A 23,601-nucleotide genomic window follows, 5' to 3' on the forward strand; every position below is an offset into this window, starting at 1 on the left:
CCTCATTTTTCTTGCAGCTTAATTACGCAGGTTTCCTCTTTGAATACTAATTATGTTATTTATAGGCAATAAAGGAAATGTTAAACTGTGTACAAAGAATGCCTTTTATGTTCAAATTAATGCATTAAATGGTTTGTACTCATAATTACAATGTACTTCGTTGGTCTATTATCATAAGCATCAGATTCCATGTTGAAAATATTAGTTAATACGCGGAAAAGCGTTATCATATAATATAAAATAACTAGATGTATATAAACATAATGAAATATAAAAGACATAATCATGGTTCAGAGGAGAGGAAGTTAGATTAATGTATGATAGGGGACTTCCGGTAATTTCTTTCGTCCACATATTGCATTGAATAACATTAATGTAAAACCTTGAAAGGTTTGACATAATATATAAAATCAAAAGTTTATCGTCATCTTTTTCAGCATAGCTCGTTGACGCACACTTTTCAGCATGACACAGTCATGCAGTCTTCATAAGAACGGCACGCTGACCTGTTCGGGACGTTCATGTAATTTTCCCAGTACGACACATTTTTTTGATCGACGTCTGATAAGCTCCGTGCGTTCTTGCAGTCTTACCAACAAGGCTTGTACATTTAGTCTGCCAAGCACGACAGGTTCATTCATTCTGACCGGCACGACACGTAAATTCTGTCTGATCAGCACGACATAATCATACATTCAGACCAGCACGACACGCTCATTCATTCAGACCAGCACGACGTGTTCATTTAGTCTGACCAACACTACACTTTCATTCAGTCTAACCAGAACGACATAGTCTTTCAGTCTGACAAGCACGATGTGTTTATTCAGTCTGACCAGCGCGACATAGTCTTTCAGTCTGACAAGCACGATGTGTTTATTCAGTCTGACCAGCGCGACACGTTTATTCAGTCTGACCAGCACGACACGTATATTCAGTCTGACCAGCCCGACACGTTTATTCAGTCTGACCAGCACGACACGTTCATACAGTCTGACCAGCACGACATGTTCATTCAGTCTGACCAGCACGACACCTTCATTCAGTCTGCCCAGAACGACATTGTATTTCAGTCTGACAAGCACAAAACGTTCATACAGTCTAACCTGCATGACATGGTCTTTCAGCCTGACCAGCACGATGTGTTCATACAGTCTGCCCAGCACGACATGGTCTTAAAGTCTGATGTGTTCATACCGTCTGACAAGCACGACACATTCATTTAATCTGACCAACACGACACGCTCATTTAATATGACTAACACAACACGTTCATTTAATCTGACCGACACGACACGTTCATTTAATCTGACCGACACGACACGTTCATTTAATCTGACCTCTATGCCTCGTAAAAAAATATTTTTTACTTCTTCAGAAAGGGTGAAACATGAAATTTATAATGTTTAAATATAGTTTAAAATAAAGTTAAATGTTTTTACCTGGAGAATGCAGCGATAGATGGGATATAATTTTACATAAAAGTCGCAAAATGTAACTAAGCAGTATTTTGACTTTCATACAAAATACTAACTCACTATAGCTGTACTTATAGCAAAAAAAACAACAAAAAAAACAACAACAACAACTGAACAAGATGGTTGAGGTAATTGGCCGATGAGTAATTTTTTGATGTTATAAAAGTACACCGAAATTAAAAAGTTTCTGAGAAATAAAAATAAAACGCGTTTCTTAGGCATAATGGACCTTTAAGATGACATCAGACAAAACTTACGACACAATAACAAAAAATAGGAAATATACAAATTTACATTTTAATACTTGATAGTATAATTTTATAAAATTATGTCATGACTTTATACATGTATATACAAATATACAAACAAACGTTTTGATTTGGAGCATCATTGATACATTAAATTCATTTTATTTATGTATAAATGTACTTAACGCTTGTTTAAATGTGCGGTATGAAATATGACTTGTGTAAAACACTTAAATCACTTAAATTACCATAACATGATTACAAATATATAATATTTATATAGTACATGTATATTCAATATTGTTTGAACTTACATTCAGCGAATTTATGAGGAACGTTACGTTTTGCACAATCCGATTTTTTTTCATAAAGCCACTTAACTTTTGTTCTAAAAGTCACGAAATGTTTAGACTTTTGTACAGTATTACATGCATAAAATGCACTTAACAAATCGCATTTATTCTTACATTTACCCATTTTAAACACGGATCAACTTCGAAAATGATCGGAAAAAATCGTTCTTCCGGTGAACAACTCTTAACACCGGACCAAAAATTTGCTACGCAGTGGTCCCCCTTTTACAGTATCTGCAGTGAAAAGTTCATAAAATTCATAAAATTCTTCGACAGTCAGGTAATTCACCCATTCATACTCGTGTACAATATTACAAAGGAAATTTTAGCATACAATGTCAAATACGAATTTGATATATATGCTACTTTGTTATTATGTAATGTTTATCAGCCGGAGTACCATCTATTTGTTCAACAACGTAGAGATCTGAGAGGTGTTGGTTGTTCGGCGCACTGTCTGATGGGTACCAAACATGCGTCGGTGGTTCTTTAACGGATGGCACGATATGAAGTGTTGGGGCGACGTACACACTGTCGGGTGACAATGACTTCTCCGACCCTTGGCTCATTTTGTACCTCTCAGCCCTATAAAAAGAAACACGAGAAACTCGTTTATGACAATAGAATGTTTGAACTTAATACCATGTATCATGTATCCACAGGTGCCTGAAACAAACTTGTTTATGTTCTATATGGCCTATATACTATAATAAGACATATCTTAATATACATGTATAGGCCGATTAAGTAAAATTTTTGATTATGTGACTAGCGCCTGTGCACGTTTTTATCTATGACGCCGTGAATGAGTTACAGTTAAAGAAGTTTTTTTTGTTAGGTTTTAATTATGTCACTACGACACTTGTTATAAGAAGAGTTTCCGGCAAATTACTGGCGGAATGATAATAACAAAAACCTATTTCGTGCATTATTTTAAGAGGCACACAAGTAGATTCATTGACCTTCCTTAAATTATAAGAGAATAGAATAATAATTCTACATCCTGTTGGAAATAATAAGTTATGAACCCTGAACTTCAAGTTCGATCGCAAAACCTTTTCCATCATTTTTTTAATGATAAAAATGTACATGAATTTTAAACTAGACCGTGTTACGATAGTGTTCGCATATCTGTATTTATTCAGTCAGCGGGCTTTTAGATAATGTTCTTTTCAAGAAATTTTCTGTATGGCTACCAGGTTAAGGTAATGTAATTTTAAGGAAAATTCTTATTAAGGTATATTAAGCCTCAGAAATTAATTTTGTTTTCGTTGGAGAGAGCAAAACATGTGTTTAATACTGTTTTTTTTATAATGAATTAAGAGCGTGTTAGAGCCTGACATGTATCACACTAAGAAAGTTGCACTGAATCTGAAAAAAGCGAAATAAGTAACAAATGAAGGCAAAGTAGTATTTTGACTTCAATACAACACGTTAAATCACTATAACTGTACAAATTCCAAAACGCAATAGTAGCAACAGTTGGTTCAGTTATATGAGCATTGAATAACTTTTTAGAATCTTTAAAAAAATACCAACAATACAAATGTTTTGAGAACTAAAATAATACCAATCAGGCCATTATGCACATCTTCGGGCCATTATCGCATAATGGCGAGCAGCAACCAAGTATTAACCTCTAAGTTACTAGTAAACGTGAGTAATTACGGTTTAATAGTTATCGTTAGAAATTACGTTGTAACTAGTAATGTTTGTGCCTTAATAAAATCATGAATTTTGAATCTAAGTATTTTTTTAAATTTTAATAAGGGCAAGAATCTGTAAAATAAAAAAAAACATCTGAACTTACCTATTATTCCTGTAAATAGATGAAAAAATTTTGTGTTATTCATGGTAGAGATATGATTTTTGTAACATATTTCTTTGATGAAATATAAACTAAGACAATTTTAACTTGTTTCAATAGTGCGTTTTTTTGTAAATGAAGTTTTATATTTGTTTATGGAAATCTTATTATCATTAATGCAGATCTACATAATTCGTCCGTATGTCATTGAGTAATTTAATCACACTTACAACAAGTAGACCTAATTTCGGTGAATCAAAACAGTAACAGAAACATAGGCCTATTATTTTCAATTTTTAAAAAGAGAAATGATATGCGTAAGAAATCGGGGTAAAATACGGGAAATGCCCCCAATTCTTACGAATATCCACTTGTGAAGAATCCGGGTAGAATAAGGCATAACAGAAACATGAAAAACATTTTACACATATATTTCATGTCTTTTACAGTGCACCCTCAACAAAGAGGCCCCAGTAGAACAACAATATCAGTACTTCCTGAGAGGCAAGACTTTAATATGAATTTAACATCGCTAAAGCTACACCTCTAAATAACAACCAAGATTTTTGTCTCTAATACGATGTTTCTCTGCAGAGCTTGATCTGCTTTGTGTTGTAACGTTTTGAAAAAAAGTCAATTAATCAGTATATTTGAGCCGTGTCATGACAAAACCAACATAGTGCGTTTGCGACCAGCATGGATCCAGAACAGCCTGCGCATCCGCGCAGTCTGATCAGGATCCATGCTGTTCGCTATCAGTTTCTCTACTTGTTATAGGGTTTGTAAGCGAACAGCATGGATCCTGATCAGACTGCGCGGATGCGCAGGCTGGTCTGGATCCATGCTGGTCGCAAACCCAATATGTTGGTTTTGTCATGACGCGGCTCATATTTCAGAGATTACATGTCATAACATGGGAGTATAGTACAGAATATAAAATCTTACCAATTTTTTGTTTTTACCCAGTAAACGATACAGCTTAATAAAAGGAGGAGAAACAACACACCGCACACAATACCGACAATTATAGCTGAAATTAAAAACAGGATTACCTCCCTTTATAATGATTTAAAAAAAATACATATATATATATTCATCGTCAAAATATCAAATAGATTACATGAGTAGTGTTCGCGTGTCAACTTTTTATTGTCCTCCTTCATTTCTTGCTTACATGCTCTTCTTTTATCATTAAATACACTTTCTAATTATGACATGAGGCAGTAAAGAGTGGTGTAGGGGTAAGCCAACGAAGTCCTGATCGAGAGGCCATGAGTTCGGATCCAACTGGAAGTGAGCTTCTCTTTCGGCTTCCTCAATCCACATTGGTGCGGTAATTTGTTCGAAACTCAAGAAACAGTTGTCTTGCGCGACTTAAAAGAGTTTGACGTAACAATCAACCAATCAATCAATCAATATAACAGTATAAGCTGCCAAGTTGAATGAAAATCAATAAATGATAAATAATACGGAACACAATACTACAATACAAATTATGAATCTATTTGGATCAAAATAGAAATCAATTTTTTTAATAAGATTTATCCTTCCTTCAATGTATAAAAAGGCCCGTTTCTTGAAAGGTATTTTGTTTCACTTTTATCGAATTCATGATTAACTTGCATAAACTACTAAGAAGTTTTGCATTTTGTCCTTGAATAGTACTTTATTCTTCGTGAACATTGGGCCAGCTGGCCCCGCGTCCACTAAGATTTAAGTATTAGGTTCAAGATCAGTAATAAATTTAAAAACTCAAATATTCTCCATTGTTTATTCTCCTAGATATAAACTTGATAACATTGGACTCGATATGGCATATTCATGAAATTTTAGAATAAATGTATTGTTATTTTTACAAGGTACGGGCATTTTAGAGTTGATACAAATATTGATCTTGATCCTAAAATTGATCCTAATTCTATTCCGATTATTCTTGTATTTGTCTTTTTTCCCGTCGTTTTTATCCCAAAATTACGGAATGCCGTTAGGGCCATTGCCTATTAATGTGTTGATCTGAAACGTGATAGTCGATAGTACGATGGTGAAACGCGAAAAAACGAAACTACGATGGTGAAAACGCGAAAGTACGATGATGAAAACGCGAAAGTACGATGATGAAAACGCGACAGTACGATACTACGATGATGAAAACGCGATCAACTATCGTGTTTTCACCATCGTACTGTCGCGTTTTCTCCATCGTAGTTTCGTGATTTCGCGTTTTCATCATCGTACTGTCGTGTTTTCATCATCGTACTGTCGCGTTTTCACCATCGTACTATCGCGTTTTCATCATCGTACTGTCGTGTTTTCATCATCGTACTATCGCGTTTTCACCATCGTACTGTCGTGTTTTCATCATCGTACTATCGCGTTTTCATCATCGTACTATCGCCTTTTCATCATCGTAATATCGTGTTTTCACCATCGTAGTTTCGTGATTTCGTGTTTTCACCATCGTACTATCGACTATCGCGTTTCAGATTAACACATTCATAGGCGATGGCCCTAACGGCATTCCGAAATGCCGTTATAGGGCCTTCGCCTATGAATGGTTTGATCTGAAACGCGATACTCGACAGTACGATGATGAAAACGCGAAATCACGAAACTACGATGGTGAAAACGCGACAGTACGATGGTGAAAACTACGGAATGCCGTTAGGGCCATTGCCTATAAATGTGTTGATCTTAAACGCGATAGTCGATAGTACGATGGTGAAAACGCGAAAGCACGAAACTACGATGGTGAAAACGCGAAAGCACGATGATGAAAACGCGATAGTACGATGATGAAATCGCGACAGTACGATACTACGATGATGAAAACGCGATAAACTATCGTGTTTTCACCATCGTACTGTCGCGTTTTCACCATCGTAGTTTCGTAATTTCGTGTTTTCATCATCGTACTGTCGAGTATCGCGTTTCAGATCAAACCATTCATAGGCGATGGCCCTAACGGCATTCCGGAATGCCGTAAGGGCCATCGCCTATGAATGTGTTAATCTGAAACGCGATAGTCGATAGTACGATGGTGAAAACATGAAATCACGAAACTACGATGGTGAAAACGCGATAGTACGATGATGAAAACGCGATAATACGATGATGAAATCACGACAGTACGATGGTGAAAACGCGATAGTACGATGATGAAAACACAACAGTACGATGATGAAAACGCGATAGTACAATGGTGAAAACGCGATAGTACGATGGTGAAAACGCGATAGTACGATGATGAAAACACGACAGTACGATGATGAAAATGCGAAATCACGAAACTACGATGGTGAAAACGCGACAGTACGATGGTGAAAACACGATAGTTTATCGCGCTTTCATCATCGTAGTATCGTACTGTCGCGATTTCATCATCGTACTTTCGCGTTTTCATCATCGTGCTTTCGCATTTTCACCATCGTAGTTTCGTGATTTCGCGTTTTCATCATCGTACTATCGACTATCGCGTTTCAGATCAACACATTCATAGGCAATGGCCCTAACGGCATTCCGTAGAAAACACGATAGTTTATCGCGTTTTCATCATCGTAGTATCGTACTGTCGCGTTTTCATCATCGTACTATCGCGTTTTCATCATCGTACTTTCGCGTTTTCACCATCGTAGTTTCGTGATTTCGCGTTTTCACCATCGTATTATCGACTATCGCGTTTCAGATCAACACATTCATAGGCGATGGCCCTAACGGCATTCCGTACAAAATAGGGTTGTTTGTTTGGAAATCAGTAATTATGTCCCCCTTCAAAGAAGTGGGGGTATATTGTTTTGCCTTTGTCTGTCGTCCTTCGGTCCGTAGACCAAACGAGTTCCAAGTGATAACTAAAGAACGCTTAAGCCTAGGAACTTCAAAATAGGTATGATGACTGTTCATGACCAGTCAATGACCCCTGTTGATTTTTGGGTCAATGTGTCAAAGTCAAGGTCACATTGACCTTGTAGGTAAAAACGATTTCCGATCAAAAATTAAACAACGCTTAGGGCTAGGAACTTCAAACTGAGTTTGATGATTGTTCATGACCAGCAGATATCCCCTATTGATTTTGGGGTCAAAGGGTCAAAGGTCAAGGTCACATTTACCTCATAGGTAACAACGGTTTCCGATCAATTACTAAAGAACGCTTAGGCCTAGGTATTTCAAACTTGGTATGATGATTGTTCATGACCAGCTCATGACACTTATTGATTTTGGGGTCAAGGGGTCAAAGGTCAAGGTCACATTGCTCTTGTAGGTAAAAACGGTTTCCGATCAATAACTTGACAACCCATGGGCTGTTAGCCCTCAAAATTGGAAGGTGCATTGGACTTGACCAGTAGATGACCCCTATTGATTTTGGGGTCAAGCGGTCAAAGATCAAGATTGCATTGACCTTGTAGGTAAAAACGGTTTCCTATCAATAACTTGACAGGCTATAGGCTTTTGGTCTTCAAATTTTGAAGGTGCATTTGTCTTGGTCAGTAGATGACCCTAATGATTTTTGGGTCAGGGGAACAAAGGTCAAGGTTGCATTGACCTTGTATTTCAAAATTTCCCTTGACATTCAAGCTTTACAGATGCATTGCTTTTGGTCAGAAGATGACCTCAATGGATTTTTTGGCGTTAAGGGATCAGAGGTCAAGATCACATTGACCTTATAGGTAACAACGCTTTCGGATCAATATCCCAACTCATGGGCCTTTTATCTTTAAACGTCACAGGTGCATTGGTCTTGGCTAGTAGATAACCCCTATTGATTTTAGGGTCAAAAGTCAATGTCATATTGACCTTGTATGTAAAATCTGTTTCTGACCAATAACTCAAGTTGCCTTGGTTGATATTTTTTTATTAAACTAAAAATGCTTTTGGTATACATATTTCAAGATCTTATGTAATATAACAACTTGGCTGTCATCAACGAGGCCTACATGATTTATAAAATTTATGCATATATTATTTGGTAAGATTTGAAATAACTTTGTCGTAAAATTGCTGCACACAACCTTTGCGGCCACAATTACCTAGTGACTAGTCATAACCAGTAATTAACCTTAATTGATTTTTGGTCACTAGTTCAAAAGTCAGTCATGATAACCTGATCACATGACTAATTGGCTGCCAATAGGGGGCATACATCTTTTACAAACATATCTTGTTGTATTACATTTTGTTTATGTACCATTTCATTTTAGCAAATTACGATCAATTTTAATTTTTATAAAACTATGGAACCTGATCTTGTTTTGTGAACCCATGGCGATAAAAGTGACCATACCTATATCTAGATCATCATCTTTGTCTGCTAGAGGCGCCGCTTTTGTTGGAGTACCTGAAGAAAACAACATATTTTACAACAACATGTATACTGTTCTTTAATCACACCGTATAACCGGTGTCAGTGGTGACAGATTGCCACAGTGATGGCAGAAATCTAAAGTTTTACCACTTTCGATGCTACAGACTTACTGTACATTGACTGGAAATATACTGCTATACTAGCAGGTAATTTTAGAGTTGTTTCCTCCTTTGAGCCGGTTAAAAATGGACAACGTTGGGAAAATCCGTAAAAAATGATTGATTTTTTTCAAATATCTCACGTTTGAAATAATTGAAGGGATTTCGTGTTACACATATAAACAATTATCATGAAGGGTCAGGCTTGTCAAATATCAACTCAATGTGTAATTTTGAAATACTTAAGCACAGCGAATAAAAATAATAAAAAATAAATAGGTCCTGTGAATTTTACTTGTATGACCAAGACATTATATGTATCCGATTACGGCACAAGGTCTGTACGTTATCAATGATGTTTCTATATTCAAAATGTTACCATTTTTACCAAATTTAATTTGATGCTTTTGGTGTGGGCGGCAGCTTGCATTTTCTATGATTATGAGTTTCTTAGTCATGCTAACGAAATAACATACGTCTAATTAGAAGTTAAGTTTCTTCTTCGAATACATAAATTTGTCATATGAAATTATTTACTCTAAAATAGAAGTTAGGACCGCCTAATTAGAATGACCTTAAAAAGATAGATAAAAAACCTTATTAGAAATTAGTTACTTTATCAATAAAGAGTTCAAAAATGGGGTATTAGGAGATAATGAGGATTTTAACTCCTAATTATAAGAAATAAAACTTCTACTATTTAAGAGGAAAAAACCTATACATGTATTAGGACTTTATATGTTCTAATAAGAAATTAAAAAAAACTTATTAGGATAAATTAAATCCTAAATAAAACGTTCAATGCATACAAAATATTATTAGGAGTTACAAGTTCAAATAAGTGTATTCATTTCTGCTAATTAGGCTTTTATGGTCACTAATTAAGATTTTTTTAATGTTAAATTAGGACCTACTAAGTCATAATAAAGATTTTATCTCTCAACTTCTAATTAGTCTTAGCAGGACATACAAATTCCTCTTTTTCTTGTGTCTTATAATAAGGAGTTAAAATCTAGATTAGTTGTAATTGAGAATAACAAATTCCTTATCAAGTATGGGAGTAACAAACAGAAACAGAAAAACAAAACAAAAATTGTTAGAGTTTCGACCGTGCGACCTCAGACACGCACCGAGGACATGTTGGAAAAAAGTGCCCGTGCGACCACATACACGCATCACAGGATTCCCCTTCTCATACGAGAAAGGGACAAAAAAAAGCTGTCCGCCCCTTTATTAATGGGCAAACCTGCAAACTATACCATTTCCTTATTGTTATAGATAAGGAGGCTAATTTTGACAGGAATGTTTTGAATCGCTTTATATACAACTATAGTAACGCAAACCGAGCGGGTTATGAGTTTTCGCCCATTTAAGTTTGCTATGAAATGTCTGAAAGAGCAAATATGATTTATTACATTTTTTTCTACTTTCCATCTTATGTTAATAATAAAATAACCTTATTTTTGCAAACCACGAACGTTTCATTAACGTTTAAAATGCAATAGATGTGGGGGGATATATTTCACACTTTCCAAATATTAACCTGGGGACATTTTTAATCGGTTGTGCAGATAATATTGTTCTCTATATCTCCATATACATGCAATATAAAATCGCACTGAAATGATGGACTTTGATCGATTTTAAATAACATCTACTGTTTGTCTTTATTTTTGTTCGATGCAACTACTGGGGAAACGATTAAAAAATACCGTATAGTATCTCCAGTAAATGGACAGTAAGTATATACATGAAATATATATGAGCCGTGTCACGACAAAACCAACATAATGGGTTTGCGACCAGCATGGATCCAGACCAGCCTGCGCATCCGCGCAGTCTGATCAGGATCCATGCTGTTCGCTTACAGACCCTATAACAAGTAAAGAAACTAATAGCGAACAGCATGGATCCTGATCAGACTGCGCGGATGCGCAGGCTGGTCTGGATCCATGCTGGTCGCAAACCCATTATGTTGGTTTTGTCATGACACGGCTCATATATGAAATAGGCCCTCTTCGAGTAATAGAAATAATGTTTACAAACTACAAGTAATCAGAAATAAAGACTTCTGTCATCACCATCACTGGCACCGGTAGACGGCGTGTTAATATACAAATACAGGCCAGTAACGAAAGAGACAAAATAAAAAATACCTTACAACTACAACGACTACAGAATGAAGCAAAAAAAAAAATTCTTAAGGACTTAATGAAGAAACCTTTAGACAAATGTCCAGCCAGTTTTTATGGTTTAATGCCATGGCAAATACAGTATAGTATTGTTCTTGCATAGAGAGGCATGTTTTTACAAACGTTAATAGGAGTACTGTACCACAATATTTTGGAAGTTCGTCAGATAAATCAGGGCATTCGAATTTGCCGTTACATCTTTCCTTTGACTTTATACATGTTCGTCTTTCATCACATAGGAACATGTTTTCTCCACATACATAACTTGCTGAGAAAGAAATACAAAAGTCAAGTTGTATTATACAGTGGCGATTTATACTCGGCGATTGATTAGGTAAACAAGTATGTCATAGTCAAATGATGACACTTTCAAAATATCGATATGATAGTTTAGTTATATTTGCTGGTATCGGTGTAACTGATGCAATCTGACTTTAAGAATGGCTTGAAAGAGAAATTCTAAAATACACCAATACAAAAACCAAAAACACAAACAAAACAAAGCAACATATGAGTGCAGTAACTATTCTTAAATGTTCTGCTTTTGAACCTTCATGTAAAACTAGGCAGACAATTAGTCGGTATTGTCAAGATAAGTTTCTTTCTTCTTCTAGTGTGGGCCAGTGGTATTCTAATCGGGCTGCTAATGTAGTAAAAATGTAAGAACTCTCTTTTCCTCATTTTTTTCTTACTTTAATATAATCATTGTCGAAGCGTTTCGGGGGATAATATTTTAAAATAACATCTAAACGTTATGTACTAAATGTGCTTCTCAGTGGATCAATTGCTCTTTTGTTTACCCACTTAAAAGTCGTTTGTGTAATTTCTATGAAAAGCTTGTCAACGACTTTCTGCTGTTTTTCATAAAAGAATTGGAACACGCACTCATTTAGTCTCATAATCTTAAACAAGAAATGTACTGGCTCCCTTTCTGAGTTTAATCTCAAATCTCAGGGTTTCCATTGGCCAAAAAACATTCTGCGCTGGTTTCTGACCAATCAATAATCAAAAACCAGAGATCTGACATTGGGTTTAGAAAATATCCTACGACCTTGGACCCTGAAGTTTTGGGTTGAGAGCCTTTACGTAGCTAACGTAGATAACCCATCAAAGGGTTAACGCCCCGAAACATAACAAAATTGTCTCCCTTATATTTAAAATATAATTCTTGTTATTGAAATGTGTATAATACTTACAGCATCCAGATTCATCGGAGTTGTCCGTGCAATCATTAAGACTGTCACACCGCCATGAAATTGGAATACATGATCCATTGCCACACTGGAATTGTGATTCTATGTTGCATCTGGCTATTGGTGACAAACCAAAAGACGTCATGTATATGATATATTATAGGAAACTTCTGACAAAATCGGAGTACACTTAAAAATAATATCTTCATAGGAAACATAGGAAATAAGTTAAAGCTTACACATATAATAGCATTATAGAAAAAGATGGAAAATATGCAGTCTTACGTTTTGGTGCTGTTGTCACTTTTGTTGTTGTGGTGGTAGGTGTACTTGTCGTGGTGGGCGTGGTCACAGTCGTTGTTGTGGTAGGCGTGGTAATAGTTGTAGTGGTAGGCATGACTACAGTTGTTTTTGTGGTAGGCGTAGATTTTGTTGTAGGCGTGGTTACAGTTTCTGCTGAAGTAGGCATTGTCACAATTGTTGTTGTGGGCGTAGTAACAGTTGTTGTTGTTGTTGTGGTGGTAGGCTTGGTTGCAGTTATTGTTGTTGTGGTGGTAGGTGTGGTTGCAGTTGTTGTGGTTGTAGGCTTGCTCGCAGTTGTTGTTGTGGGCGTGGTTGCAGGTGTAGATGAAGAAGTTGTTGTGGAAGGAGATGTAGTAGTTGTAGAGGTTGAGGTAGATTTAGATGTTGTTGGTGTTGTAGAAGGCGTCGCAGAAACGACTGTTGACGAAACAGGCGTGATTGAAGTTGTTGATGTGGGCGTGGTGGAAGTTGTTGTTGTAGAAGGCGTGGTCGAAGTAGGTAATGTAGAAGTTGTTGTTGAAGTGGTAGAAGACGTGGTTGTGTAAGTGGGTAAAGTAGGCTTTGTTGTTGTGGTTGAAGATGTGGTGGTAGAGCTTGTAGGCGTGGTTGTGGGCGTGGTTGATGATATTGAGGTAGTGCTGGTTGTTGCAGCTGTAGTTGATGTAGTAGTCGTGGTTGGCTCAGGAAAGAAATCACTCTCCTCGCAAGTAATAGTAATCAATGGCGGCGGAAGTTCATCTAATAATAAAAAAGAAGATTTATATAACGTACTAAAGTGCAATCGTAGGAAAAATATAGTAAAACATTTTATACACATTTAACATTATAATTACTTATGATGTGAAGAAACATTTTATATCATCTTTTATTTTTGTATCATCTTATACATCTTTTTTCTTTTGCCATTATTATCTATGAAAGGCGTAATGATTAGCATAGCCATAAGAGCGTCTACACTATTTATGTCTTTCTATGCTCTCGTTTATGCATAAATCAAAAAGCGTTTCACTTACTAGATACCCCATCAGAGTTGCTACCAGGTCTATAATCTGGGTCTGGAAAATTAAAATCAGAAAATAGTCATGTGCATACTTTAACAGTTTATTGTTTAAAACAAAATGGTAATACATTATGATTAAAAATAGAGACTGTAACTGTTATCTATTAAAAAGTTGCGTTGGCTACAAACACTCGCAAATTTGGCCCATCAAGTGAATCGTCAGAAAGGGATTATGAATAATCACCGAGTTGTTCCGAATTTACAACAAACATACTCGTAGTATTACAAGTAAAACATACCGCAGTATTTTGCTAATTCGTCAGATTGGTCGGGACACTGATAAACCCCGTCACATCGGTCAGACGGGTTGATGCAGAATGCGTTATCGTCACATGCTATCTGTCCTTCGGAGCAGGTGATGCTGCCTAAAAGTATTACACCGTTTCAAAATGTATAAACAATTTCTGACGCGTGTTTATTCTTGTACAGTTCACAATTATGTAAATCGTGTTCAATTAATATAGAGTACAGATATACAAGACCTATATCAGACTCGACTAGCACTTCGTCCAATAAAGTGTTGACAGTTCTGTACTCGTCCAATAGAATTCAGTATTGTACTCAACAATGTATGTACTGTCATCATAATATAAAATGAAAATACTGACAATGACAAACTTTCATGATTAAATACAGGTTCTCCTGTATAATACATAGAATATTGGTATCATTATATTGACCATAAAAGAAGAAACTAAAAATATGAAAAAATATGAAAATTAGCGTGTTTTCGCTCCGCGACTCCGCCGTTTAATTTCTTAAATCTCGGCCCGCGCCCGCGCGGTTCGAAGTTTTATTTATTAAACTTCGCCCCGCGCTCTCGCTAGTTAGGCGACCCCGCCGTTTTAACTTGTTAATTCTCGACTTTTCGCTTGGCGGGGTCGCGGGGCGAAAACACGAATGGCACAAATCAGCCACCATATTAAATAGATGTCACGTCACATACGAATGGCATATGTAATGCAACGTTAAGTATACTGATATCTATGGTATATACAAATATATATCTGGATAAAAATAATATTTTAAACGAAAAAAAAGGGTATACAGTTTACCACATGAGATTTCGTCGGACTCGTCATCACAGTCCGGGAAAAAGTCACATTTGTTAAAGGCGGGAATACACGTGCCGTCACCACATTGGTGCTCATTATTGCCACAATAATCTATAAACGAGAAAAATAAAGAATGATAAAAAAACGTCAGAAAACTGATAATGATTCTCCTATATAAAGATATTTCAATTAAAGTAAAATATCTAGTAAAATACTTTGATACCTTCTGATCTTTAATTATTACGGGACCAAAAGGGTGCAGGGGACATGTTCGAATGACGACCCCGGTCAAATTTATTAATAACACAGACATGATGTTTTGAAGGTACTGGAAACTTTTGATATTTATTTCTGTCACTGTAATTCTTTCTTGCTTGTGTGTAGGAAAAAAGCAGTATTTTTGATATTTTTACTCGAAACTAAACATTTTGGTAGCTTTGTATTTATTTGTGACTCTCCGAAAGGAGGTGAAAAAGTTAAAAATCAAGTTTTGACAGCTAGTGCCAAACAAATAAGAACCTAAATTTTGTGAAGAATCTAAACGCATGAGAGAAAGTTCATTGGACATTTTTGATAATGCCGTTGATTGCACTATGTGTAAGTGATATTTTTGAAGAAATCGACGAATTCTGGAGTATCCTGCACCTTCATGAAGATTGTCCATATTAGATTATTTCAGAAGTGATTTTTGTTGGGTGGGGGTCGATATAAATTGCTGTCAGTCATTATTTTTAGGAGTAATGCACGCAAACTATTATTTTCTTCAATGTAAGTAATATATCCTTGAATGATGCTGTGCAACTGTAACAGATTTTGAAGTATTTGGTATTTTGTTTCTGGCCACACTGAACTACAAAATTGCTCATTTTATGTCCCCTGCCCCCTTATCTTTGAGCCGTCATATTGGTGTTTTGTGAGAAATGACGTTGAAGTGGAAATTACCCTCTCATGCCACAGGATATACTAAAATTGATAATACAATCACGCCCGGCAAACTGTCGCTCCACTTCAAAATTGTGGTGTACGATAAAACGAGCGAACGGCATTTCCGAGATAGAGCGGAAGGCCGATTTAAACGCCTAATTGTAAGTATTGTTTATGTTTTTGTCTTGTTATTTATTTAAGTTGTATTTTTTCGAAAAACGGAAAATGTGGTTCCGTGTAGGATTGATTTAGGCTTCCAATGATCTAAGCTGTTACAAAAAGAAAATTATATTAAGCCCGGGAGAACTTTTCTCCCTGACGAAGCGAACGATGATTTGTAGAATATTGAACTTCCCAACCATAGAAATGCCATACCTTTCGGATTTCTTGAAAAAGTGTATTAGTAAATTATCAACCCGTAATAAGAACTTGTCCTTCGTGCAAAATAAATTACTCCTGAAGGATTTCTTAAATTTGTAAATCGATATTTTTCGAAAGTAGTGGAGCGAAAGGGCAAGAGATGGAGCAAAAGGTTCGATGTTGAGCGCAAGGCGATATTAATTTGACAAAATCGAATATTTTTAGTTCTACCGCGAACAAATGTTTCCGAGCAGGTACGTGTAAATCGACTGTTCACGCCAAAATGTTATGTTTTTCGAAAAGTTAGATATTCAAGGTGCATTTAACACAAATAAGCCACGTTTTCATGAATTAGTAAGGTGGGGAATCGCTATGAAAATGGTTGACAAGGTGTCAGTCTTTATAAGGATATAACACATGTTCCAGTTATGTTTCAAGATACTTCCTCCCTTATTTAGCATTGTTGTTTAGTTTATTATTTTCGTCTGTAAGTGTAAATAGAAATTTCTACTATAACTAGGTCTATTATATTATTGATAATTTTAGTCCGTACACCGACTGAGTTCTGCCTCACTTTGAGAGGAAAATAATAAACTAAACAACAATGCTAAATAAGGGAGGAAGTATCTTGAAACATAACTGGAACACGTGTTATATCCTTATAACGACTGACACCTTGTCAACCATTTTCATAGCGATTCCCCACCTTTCAAATTCATGAAAACGTGACTTATTTGTGTTTTGCTCAGAACAGGTACGTTAGAGCTATTAATTACAGAAAGTCATTGTGAACTGAACTTGGTAGTAGTGATCCATTTAATTTAATGCGTTCCATGCATTGCATAATTTTGTTTCTGTTCTGCACCTTGAATTTCTAACTTTTCGAAAAACATAACATTTTGGCGTAAACAATCGAGTTACACGTACCTGCTCGGAAACATTTGTTCGCGGTAGAACTAAAAATATTCGACTTTGTCGCATTTAGTTTAAACATATTTTATTTCAAACATTTTCACACAAACATATATTACAGACAATCAATAGTTACATAATATACAATGCTGAAAAAGGATTAGATCCGAAAGCATACAATGCTTATAGAGGTATTTTCCTAACATATAATTCATTACTGTAAATTTGTTTGTCCCATTTGCACGAACACACGTTTTTAAATGTACATAACCATGTCAAAAATCATGATTGACCTCGAATTTATAAGTGGCATCCTGTGTGTATGATTCAATGGTCGGGCCTCATCCAAATTTCGAACATAAATAATGGAATCTTCACGGCAGCCATAGGTGACACCTTCGCGATTACAGTTATTACGCTATAGTCGTTGAAAGGATATCACAATTTATTAGTTCTCTTTAAAAGGTATATATATCTCGGTCTTAACACTTGATCATGTCTATTTTAACTTCTATAGCTTTTATTTATAAAAATCATTGACTACGCTCCTCCTAATACGTCAAATTAATATCGCCTTGCGCTCAACATCGAACCTTTTGCTCCATCTCTCGCCCTTTCGCTCCACTACTTTCGAAAAATATCGATTTACAAATTTAAGAAATCCTTCAGGAGTAATTTATTTTGCACGAAGGACAAGTTCTTATTACGGGTTGATAATTTACTAATACACTTTTTCAAGAAATCCGAAAGGTATGGCATTTCTATGGTTGGGAAGTTCAATATTCTACAAATCATCGTTCGCTTCGTCAGGGAGAAAAGTTCTCCCGGGCTTAATATAATTTTCTTTTTGTAACAGCTTAGATCATTGGAAGCCTAAATCAATCCTACACGGAACTACATTTTCCGTTTTTCGAAAAAATACAACTTAAATAAATAACAAGACAAAACATAAACAATACTTACAATTAGGCGTTTAAATCGGCCTTCCGCTCTATCTCGGAAATGCCGTTCGCTCGTTTTACCGTACACCACAATTTTGAAGTGGAGCGACAGTTTGCCAGGCGTGACAATGTACACATTAAATTGTCAAAATAAGGTGAGAACACCTTCAGATTTGTTACGATATAACCCGAAATAAGTATCGTATCTGGCGTCTTTCTATCATGATATTTTAGCGTAATTTTACCTACGCCAAAATGTATGGTAGGCACTTTAACTTTAAATAGACATCAGAAATTTTGTTGCATCACATTACAAAATACCAATTTTATATGGTCTAAGAAAACTATTCATCTGCCAAGCCCGACTTTGACTTAAAAGTTTAATTTCCTGAAAAAAAATGTACGAAGTAAGTTCCAATCTGAAAAGTAAGAACAATGAATTTTATATATCTTTGTAATTATCTGTATAAAGTGACTACGACCGTCCATGCAAACATTTTCTTTTTAATTCCTAAAATACGTATACAACAATTGGACAGATACAGGCATGCAAGACAAATAATCTTTTGGGTTTTGTTTCATTTTCAAGCGTATATATTAACACTCCAGGTGTGTTTAAACCCTATTCTGTTTATACCAGGTAAAAACTTTTATAATACTGCAAGTGTTGTAACGTCGTTTTTCATTGGACAATCGTGACATTTACATGTATATAGTTTTACATACACGGCTGCGAAAATTCCTCATTTTCCTCTAAAAAAAGGTAGTTTGCTGTATTATAAATTCGTCATAAATATTCCTGAAATGCTATATGACCTTATATAAACTGTTGTTTTTGCCTTGCGACTCGAAATAAATATCAAAAGAACCGTTTTATAGGGTCATATAACCTGTCAAAAATCTTTATAACTAAATGTTATACTATAAAAACATAACAAACAATGAATATGCATATATACAACATTCTTGATAATTTGCATGCTTTCAAATATACAATGCTATACAATCTACAATTCTTTGGTTCTTAAAACCCCCAAAACAATAACAGTAACAAGACTTTGTTGTCCCCAGTTTACACAATAATACTCAAACCAAACACCTCTATTTTATATAACAATAACATTTGTTTAGTTGCGTTCCCTTGCCGTACACCAATATTGTCCACTTACTACGACTATTGTTACAACCCTTCTCGTCAGATTGATCGGCACAATCTAAATCGCCGTCACAGCGCCATGCTTTCGGCACACACGCTCCGTTTGTACATTGGAAAAACTGACCTCCACAATAGTCTAGATATAAACACACTTATGTTTAAATGTCTTTTATACGGTTCAAAATTTTCCAAAAGTTTTTTGGCGCTATGAGCGCATTTTCTCGCTCTCAACAACATTGCTGTTTGCTATTTACGACAATTTACGATTCATAATACTTATAGCAGGAAACACGGTCGTAACCCAATTTGGGCTCACACGGTCGTAACCCAATTTGGGCTCAAACTTTTTCATACTAGGATTTTGGTCGAGCTACAGCCACTTTAATCTTTCCTAAGTGAACGTTGACAATTTGAAGGAATATGAAAAAGTTGTTTTTCTCTCTATGTTTGACAGTTTCTTTTCTCTTAAAGTCGGTGTAAACAGCTCATTAGAACTTATGTTGTCTTATTACATGAATAGACCTTTATAAATGAATTTGACTTGACTTGATTTGAAAATCTTCTCGTCAACGCCTGATGTTAAAATTAAATCCACTCGTCTAACTGGCCATCTACAAATTTAAGTTTCTGTACATATGTAGAGAACTAGAATTACTTGCACTACAAATCTTAGTCATGCAAACAACGAATTTCTAAATCTACCAATACATACCATACATTGTAAAGAAGTTAATTATTAGTAATACACTTGCTATCGGAAAAAGTACGTTTAACTGTTCATGTATTTTACAATAATCCTAGAAGTAACATCATTCATTCAAAATTGAATCCGGAGTATACTTACTTAGGGAGAAACGAATGCAATATGGTGACGAATAAGGGTCATAATCCCTTCTTAAACCCACTGACATATTAGTGTAGGTGTGGCTTGCTACATCAAACTGGTACGAGTAACAAGGCGTTGATAATACCGTGTGATGCCCCAGGGCACCGCCTGTGAAGTCTACAGATGTACCGCAGTTACTACGCTGAGGTCCAGCGAAATGTGAGCTTACTTTGACTTGTTTACCACGTTGGGTTTGTAAATTACATCTACATGCTGTACCGGAATTCAGCGTTAATGTTTGTCCTAAATCTGTGTCAATGAAAACATCGACGCCTTGTACCACACCACTTTTACACATAGTAGCAACTGAAACAGATAAAAATGTATAAACAGATATTAAAATGATTTACTATGTCTCACGTAAACTTTTTAATATATAGCCTAATGTAACGTCACATGTTGTTATTTAGATCTATCATCCTGGAAATGAATAGCACCCGGTCAATACTGTTTTGCAATATTCCCCAGAAGCGAGTATTCTATATAGACTACAGAAAACATAACGTTCTAGTTATTCTAGTTATCTCCCCTCATAGAAAAAGATAATCGATCGAAGTAATAATACATAGAAGTGAAAAATTACATTAAAATGTTGGTTCAGCAACACATGTCTGTTAGGGCAATAGTGCATATAAGCAATCCGAGAACTGAGGTAATACACGAGGCTCCGCCTCCTCAGGTGTTGTTTCAGTTCTCGGGTTGCAAATACGCACTATTACCCTAAGAGACATATTATTTAAAGAATAACTCAAAACCTGCCCATGTATGTGCAATACAGCCTGTATACTACAGAACGACATTCTGTACAGCAACAGCCTCTTAAAAACATCAGTATATATACTCTTCTCAAGGTAGGACATCACAATAAATGTTAACTTCCTAAAGCAATACTTCAAAGATACAACTCTTTGTCTCTCGAAGGGGAATGATTTCTAGAGGATATTTTGTATATTATTTATATAAACCAAAAAGAAAAAGGGAAATAACCGTCCCTTTTTCTAACCAGAAAAAAAAATTTCAAGAAGGAAGTTTCCTTGATAGATAATGTTTATCTGATATTCATTTGATTTTACCGTATACTTTATTTTTATAGTTTTGAAGATGGGGACAAAGTAATATATAACGTGATATTGTAATACTTACTTTTATCAGTTTGTATTTGAGAATATAATGATGAGCATGTGCACTCCACACCTGCAAATATATTATATAAACAGCATCAATTAAATGTTAATAAATGTACAATTAAATACATGTAGTTATACAAACAGTTTTCACTACGTAGTTGGTCCTATCAGAATAAATTGTCAAACGCTATTAGTATAACGTTGTTTAAATTAATAATAATAATAATAATAATAACAATAATAATAATAGTAATAATAATAATAATAATAATAATAAATAATAATAATAATAATAATAATAATAATAACAATAATAATAATAATAATAATAATAATAATTGCCAACTTTTCGTCTCTTATTGGCCTATTTTCAATTTTCCGTTTCTTATTGGCCTATTTGCAGCTTTCCGTCTATTATTGTATTATTGACATATTTGAAACTTTACTTTCCGTCTCTTAAAGACATATTTGCAACTTTCCGTTATTTTTAAAACGAAAAGAAGCAAATGGAATCCTGTCACACAAACGTTTTTCATATATTTATTAGATACAGACAGAGGTGAAGTTTAACCGATTTTTTACGGTCTATATATAAACGGAAACTCTTCTTTTTTGAGTTTTTAAAAAATACCCTTCGCGTAATGAGAGTGATCGCTAAGCCTTTACTAACAGCTTGGTACCTTAAACCGTTTTGTCAACAATGTATCATAAAGTTTTAACTAAATTTTAAAACATGGACTATAAAACTGTTTATGTACCGTCATATAAAGATTTAAACATAAAATTGAAATAAAAAAGTTACAAAATTTCTTTTGTCAATGGACTTTAGCTAATAAAATGCAAGCAAGCATAAGATAATTATTGTGATTATCCAGAAATACAATAGGATTGCTGCTTGATGTGCAGTTAATATATTCCTTCCTTATATCGTCTTCAATTACGATCCTCCCTTAAGCATTTATGAGGACAACTTCACTTCGTAAAATAAAATATTGTAAAACTTGACTGGCTATTTCAGCGTTATAGAGCGCGTCCGGTCTTGCTCCCTTATGTGCAGTTCATTTATTAATTCCGTCAAATCTATGAACAAAGGTCACTCAAGGGAAGAGACAAATAATAATCTTTTTAGACAGATGATCTTTATTTTTGAGGTTTCTTTATTCCATTTTATCAATGAAGGGTTATCAAAACGTGACCTTTATTTGCAGGATTATCTTTATTCAGAGGTGATTTTTAACACTGGTTTGACTGTATCTTCGTCAATTACGATCCCTACAAGGACAAATTAACATTGTTAACTGTAGAGGACAAAATAATAACTTGGTAGAGAGCTAGTTTTGTCTTCAGATCTGAATAGTGTTACCCTTCTCTATACAGACACCTGCTATATTAACCCTGTGTTAGAAAATGTTCCTAAAATAATAGTGGGCATATAAAGTAAAAATGAACTATCAGATCCGTGCAGTGTGAGCTAAATATACATCGGTTCCACGTGATTAATGGTAACGAAGCTATACATGCTAAAATTCCCTTGACAGAGATTTGTTGCATAAGCCGCTCACCTTTTTACTTTTAAACTGAAACATACATTTTAACTCAATGTTTTAGGATTGATTAGAACTATTTCAATCCACTTCTTTTATTCTTTCTTATTGTATTGCTTTGTTTCCTGATCTCAAATACAATCATGTTAGTTTAACGATAAAAAGATATGTCTGCAGTACATGCATACATGTGCATCTGTCTTTAGTACATGTATACATGTAATATTAGAAGCTAAGAAATAAAATTAGAAGCATGTAGATGTTTTCTTTGTTTCTTTGTGAGTTAAAGGTAACACTCACGACAAAAAAATGATATCAAATACCTACAGCATTCAGCGTTAATGATACAACATGTTTTGATATCTGGTTCAAGTGCACCAGAGATATCTTATTAAATACGCATGCACACTAGAAACGATTTGCACTTTGTTTACCTTTATCAAGAAAAGATCATGGCCATGCAGCTGTACAAAGTTAACACGGTTTCATGCGCGTTTTCCTTTTCCTTTTCAATTTTAAAGCTGCACGCCTCCAGATGGTTATAAATGAACAAGAAAATGAAATAAAATTTAAAGTTGTGGTAAATACATGTACTTGTCTGATTTTTA

At 35.1% G+C, this 23,601-nt stretch overlaps 1 protein-coding gene across 5 annotated transcripts in view; it reads right to left on the minus strand.

Moving 5' to 3' along the window:
• Window positions 1–4,761: 4,761 nt before the first annotated feature.
• LOC132743893 (mucin-2-like) overlaps window positions 4,762–23,601 on the minus strand; it is a 71,925-nt gene continuing 53,085 nt past the window's right edge. For all 5 annotated transcript variants that reach the window (XM_060732486.1, XM_060732482.1, XM_060732483.1 and 2 more), the window contains exons 2-11: window positions 21,466–21,516; window positions 20,281–20,628; window positions 15,144–15,254; window positions 14,328–14,453; window positions 14,042–14,083; window positions 13,011–13,766; window positions 12,729–12,842; window positions 11,675–11,800; window positions 9,162–9,215; window positions 4,762–4,916 (exon numbers count right to left, since the gene is read on the minus strand). In XM_060732486.1, the coding sequence (XP_060588469.1) occupies window positions 4,828–4,916; window positions 9,162–9,215; window positions 11,675–11,800; window positions 12,729–12,842; window positions 13,011–13,766; window positions 14,042–14,083; window positions 14,328–14,453; window positions 15,144–15,254; window positions 20,281–20,628; window positions 21,466–21,516 (1,817 nt within the window). In that variant the 3' untranslated portion in view covers window positions 4,762–4,827. The remainder of the gene's footprint in view (window positions 4,917–9,161; window positions 9,216–11,674; window positions 11,801–12,728; window positions 12,843–13,010; window positions 13,767–14,041; window positions 14,084–14,327; window positions 14,454–15,143; window positions 15,255–20,280; window positions 20,629–21,465; window positions 21,517–23,601) is intronic.

The sequence above is a fragment of the Ruditapes philippinarum genome, unplaced genomic scaffold, assembly GCF_026571515.1.
Source record: "Ruditapes philippinarum isolate M1 unplaced genomic scaffold, ASM2657151v2 ctg53_1_1_1_1, whole genome shotgun sequence".
Lineage (NCBI taxonomy): Eukaryota > Metazoa > Mollusca > Bivalvia > Venerida > Veneridae > Ruditapes > Ruditapes philippinarum.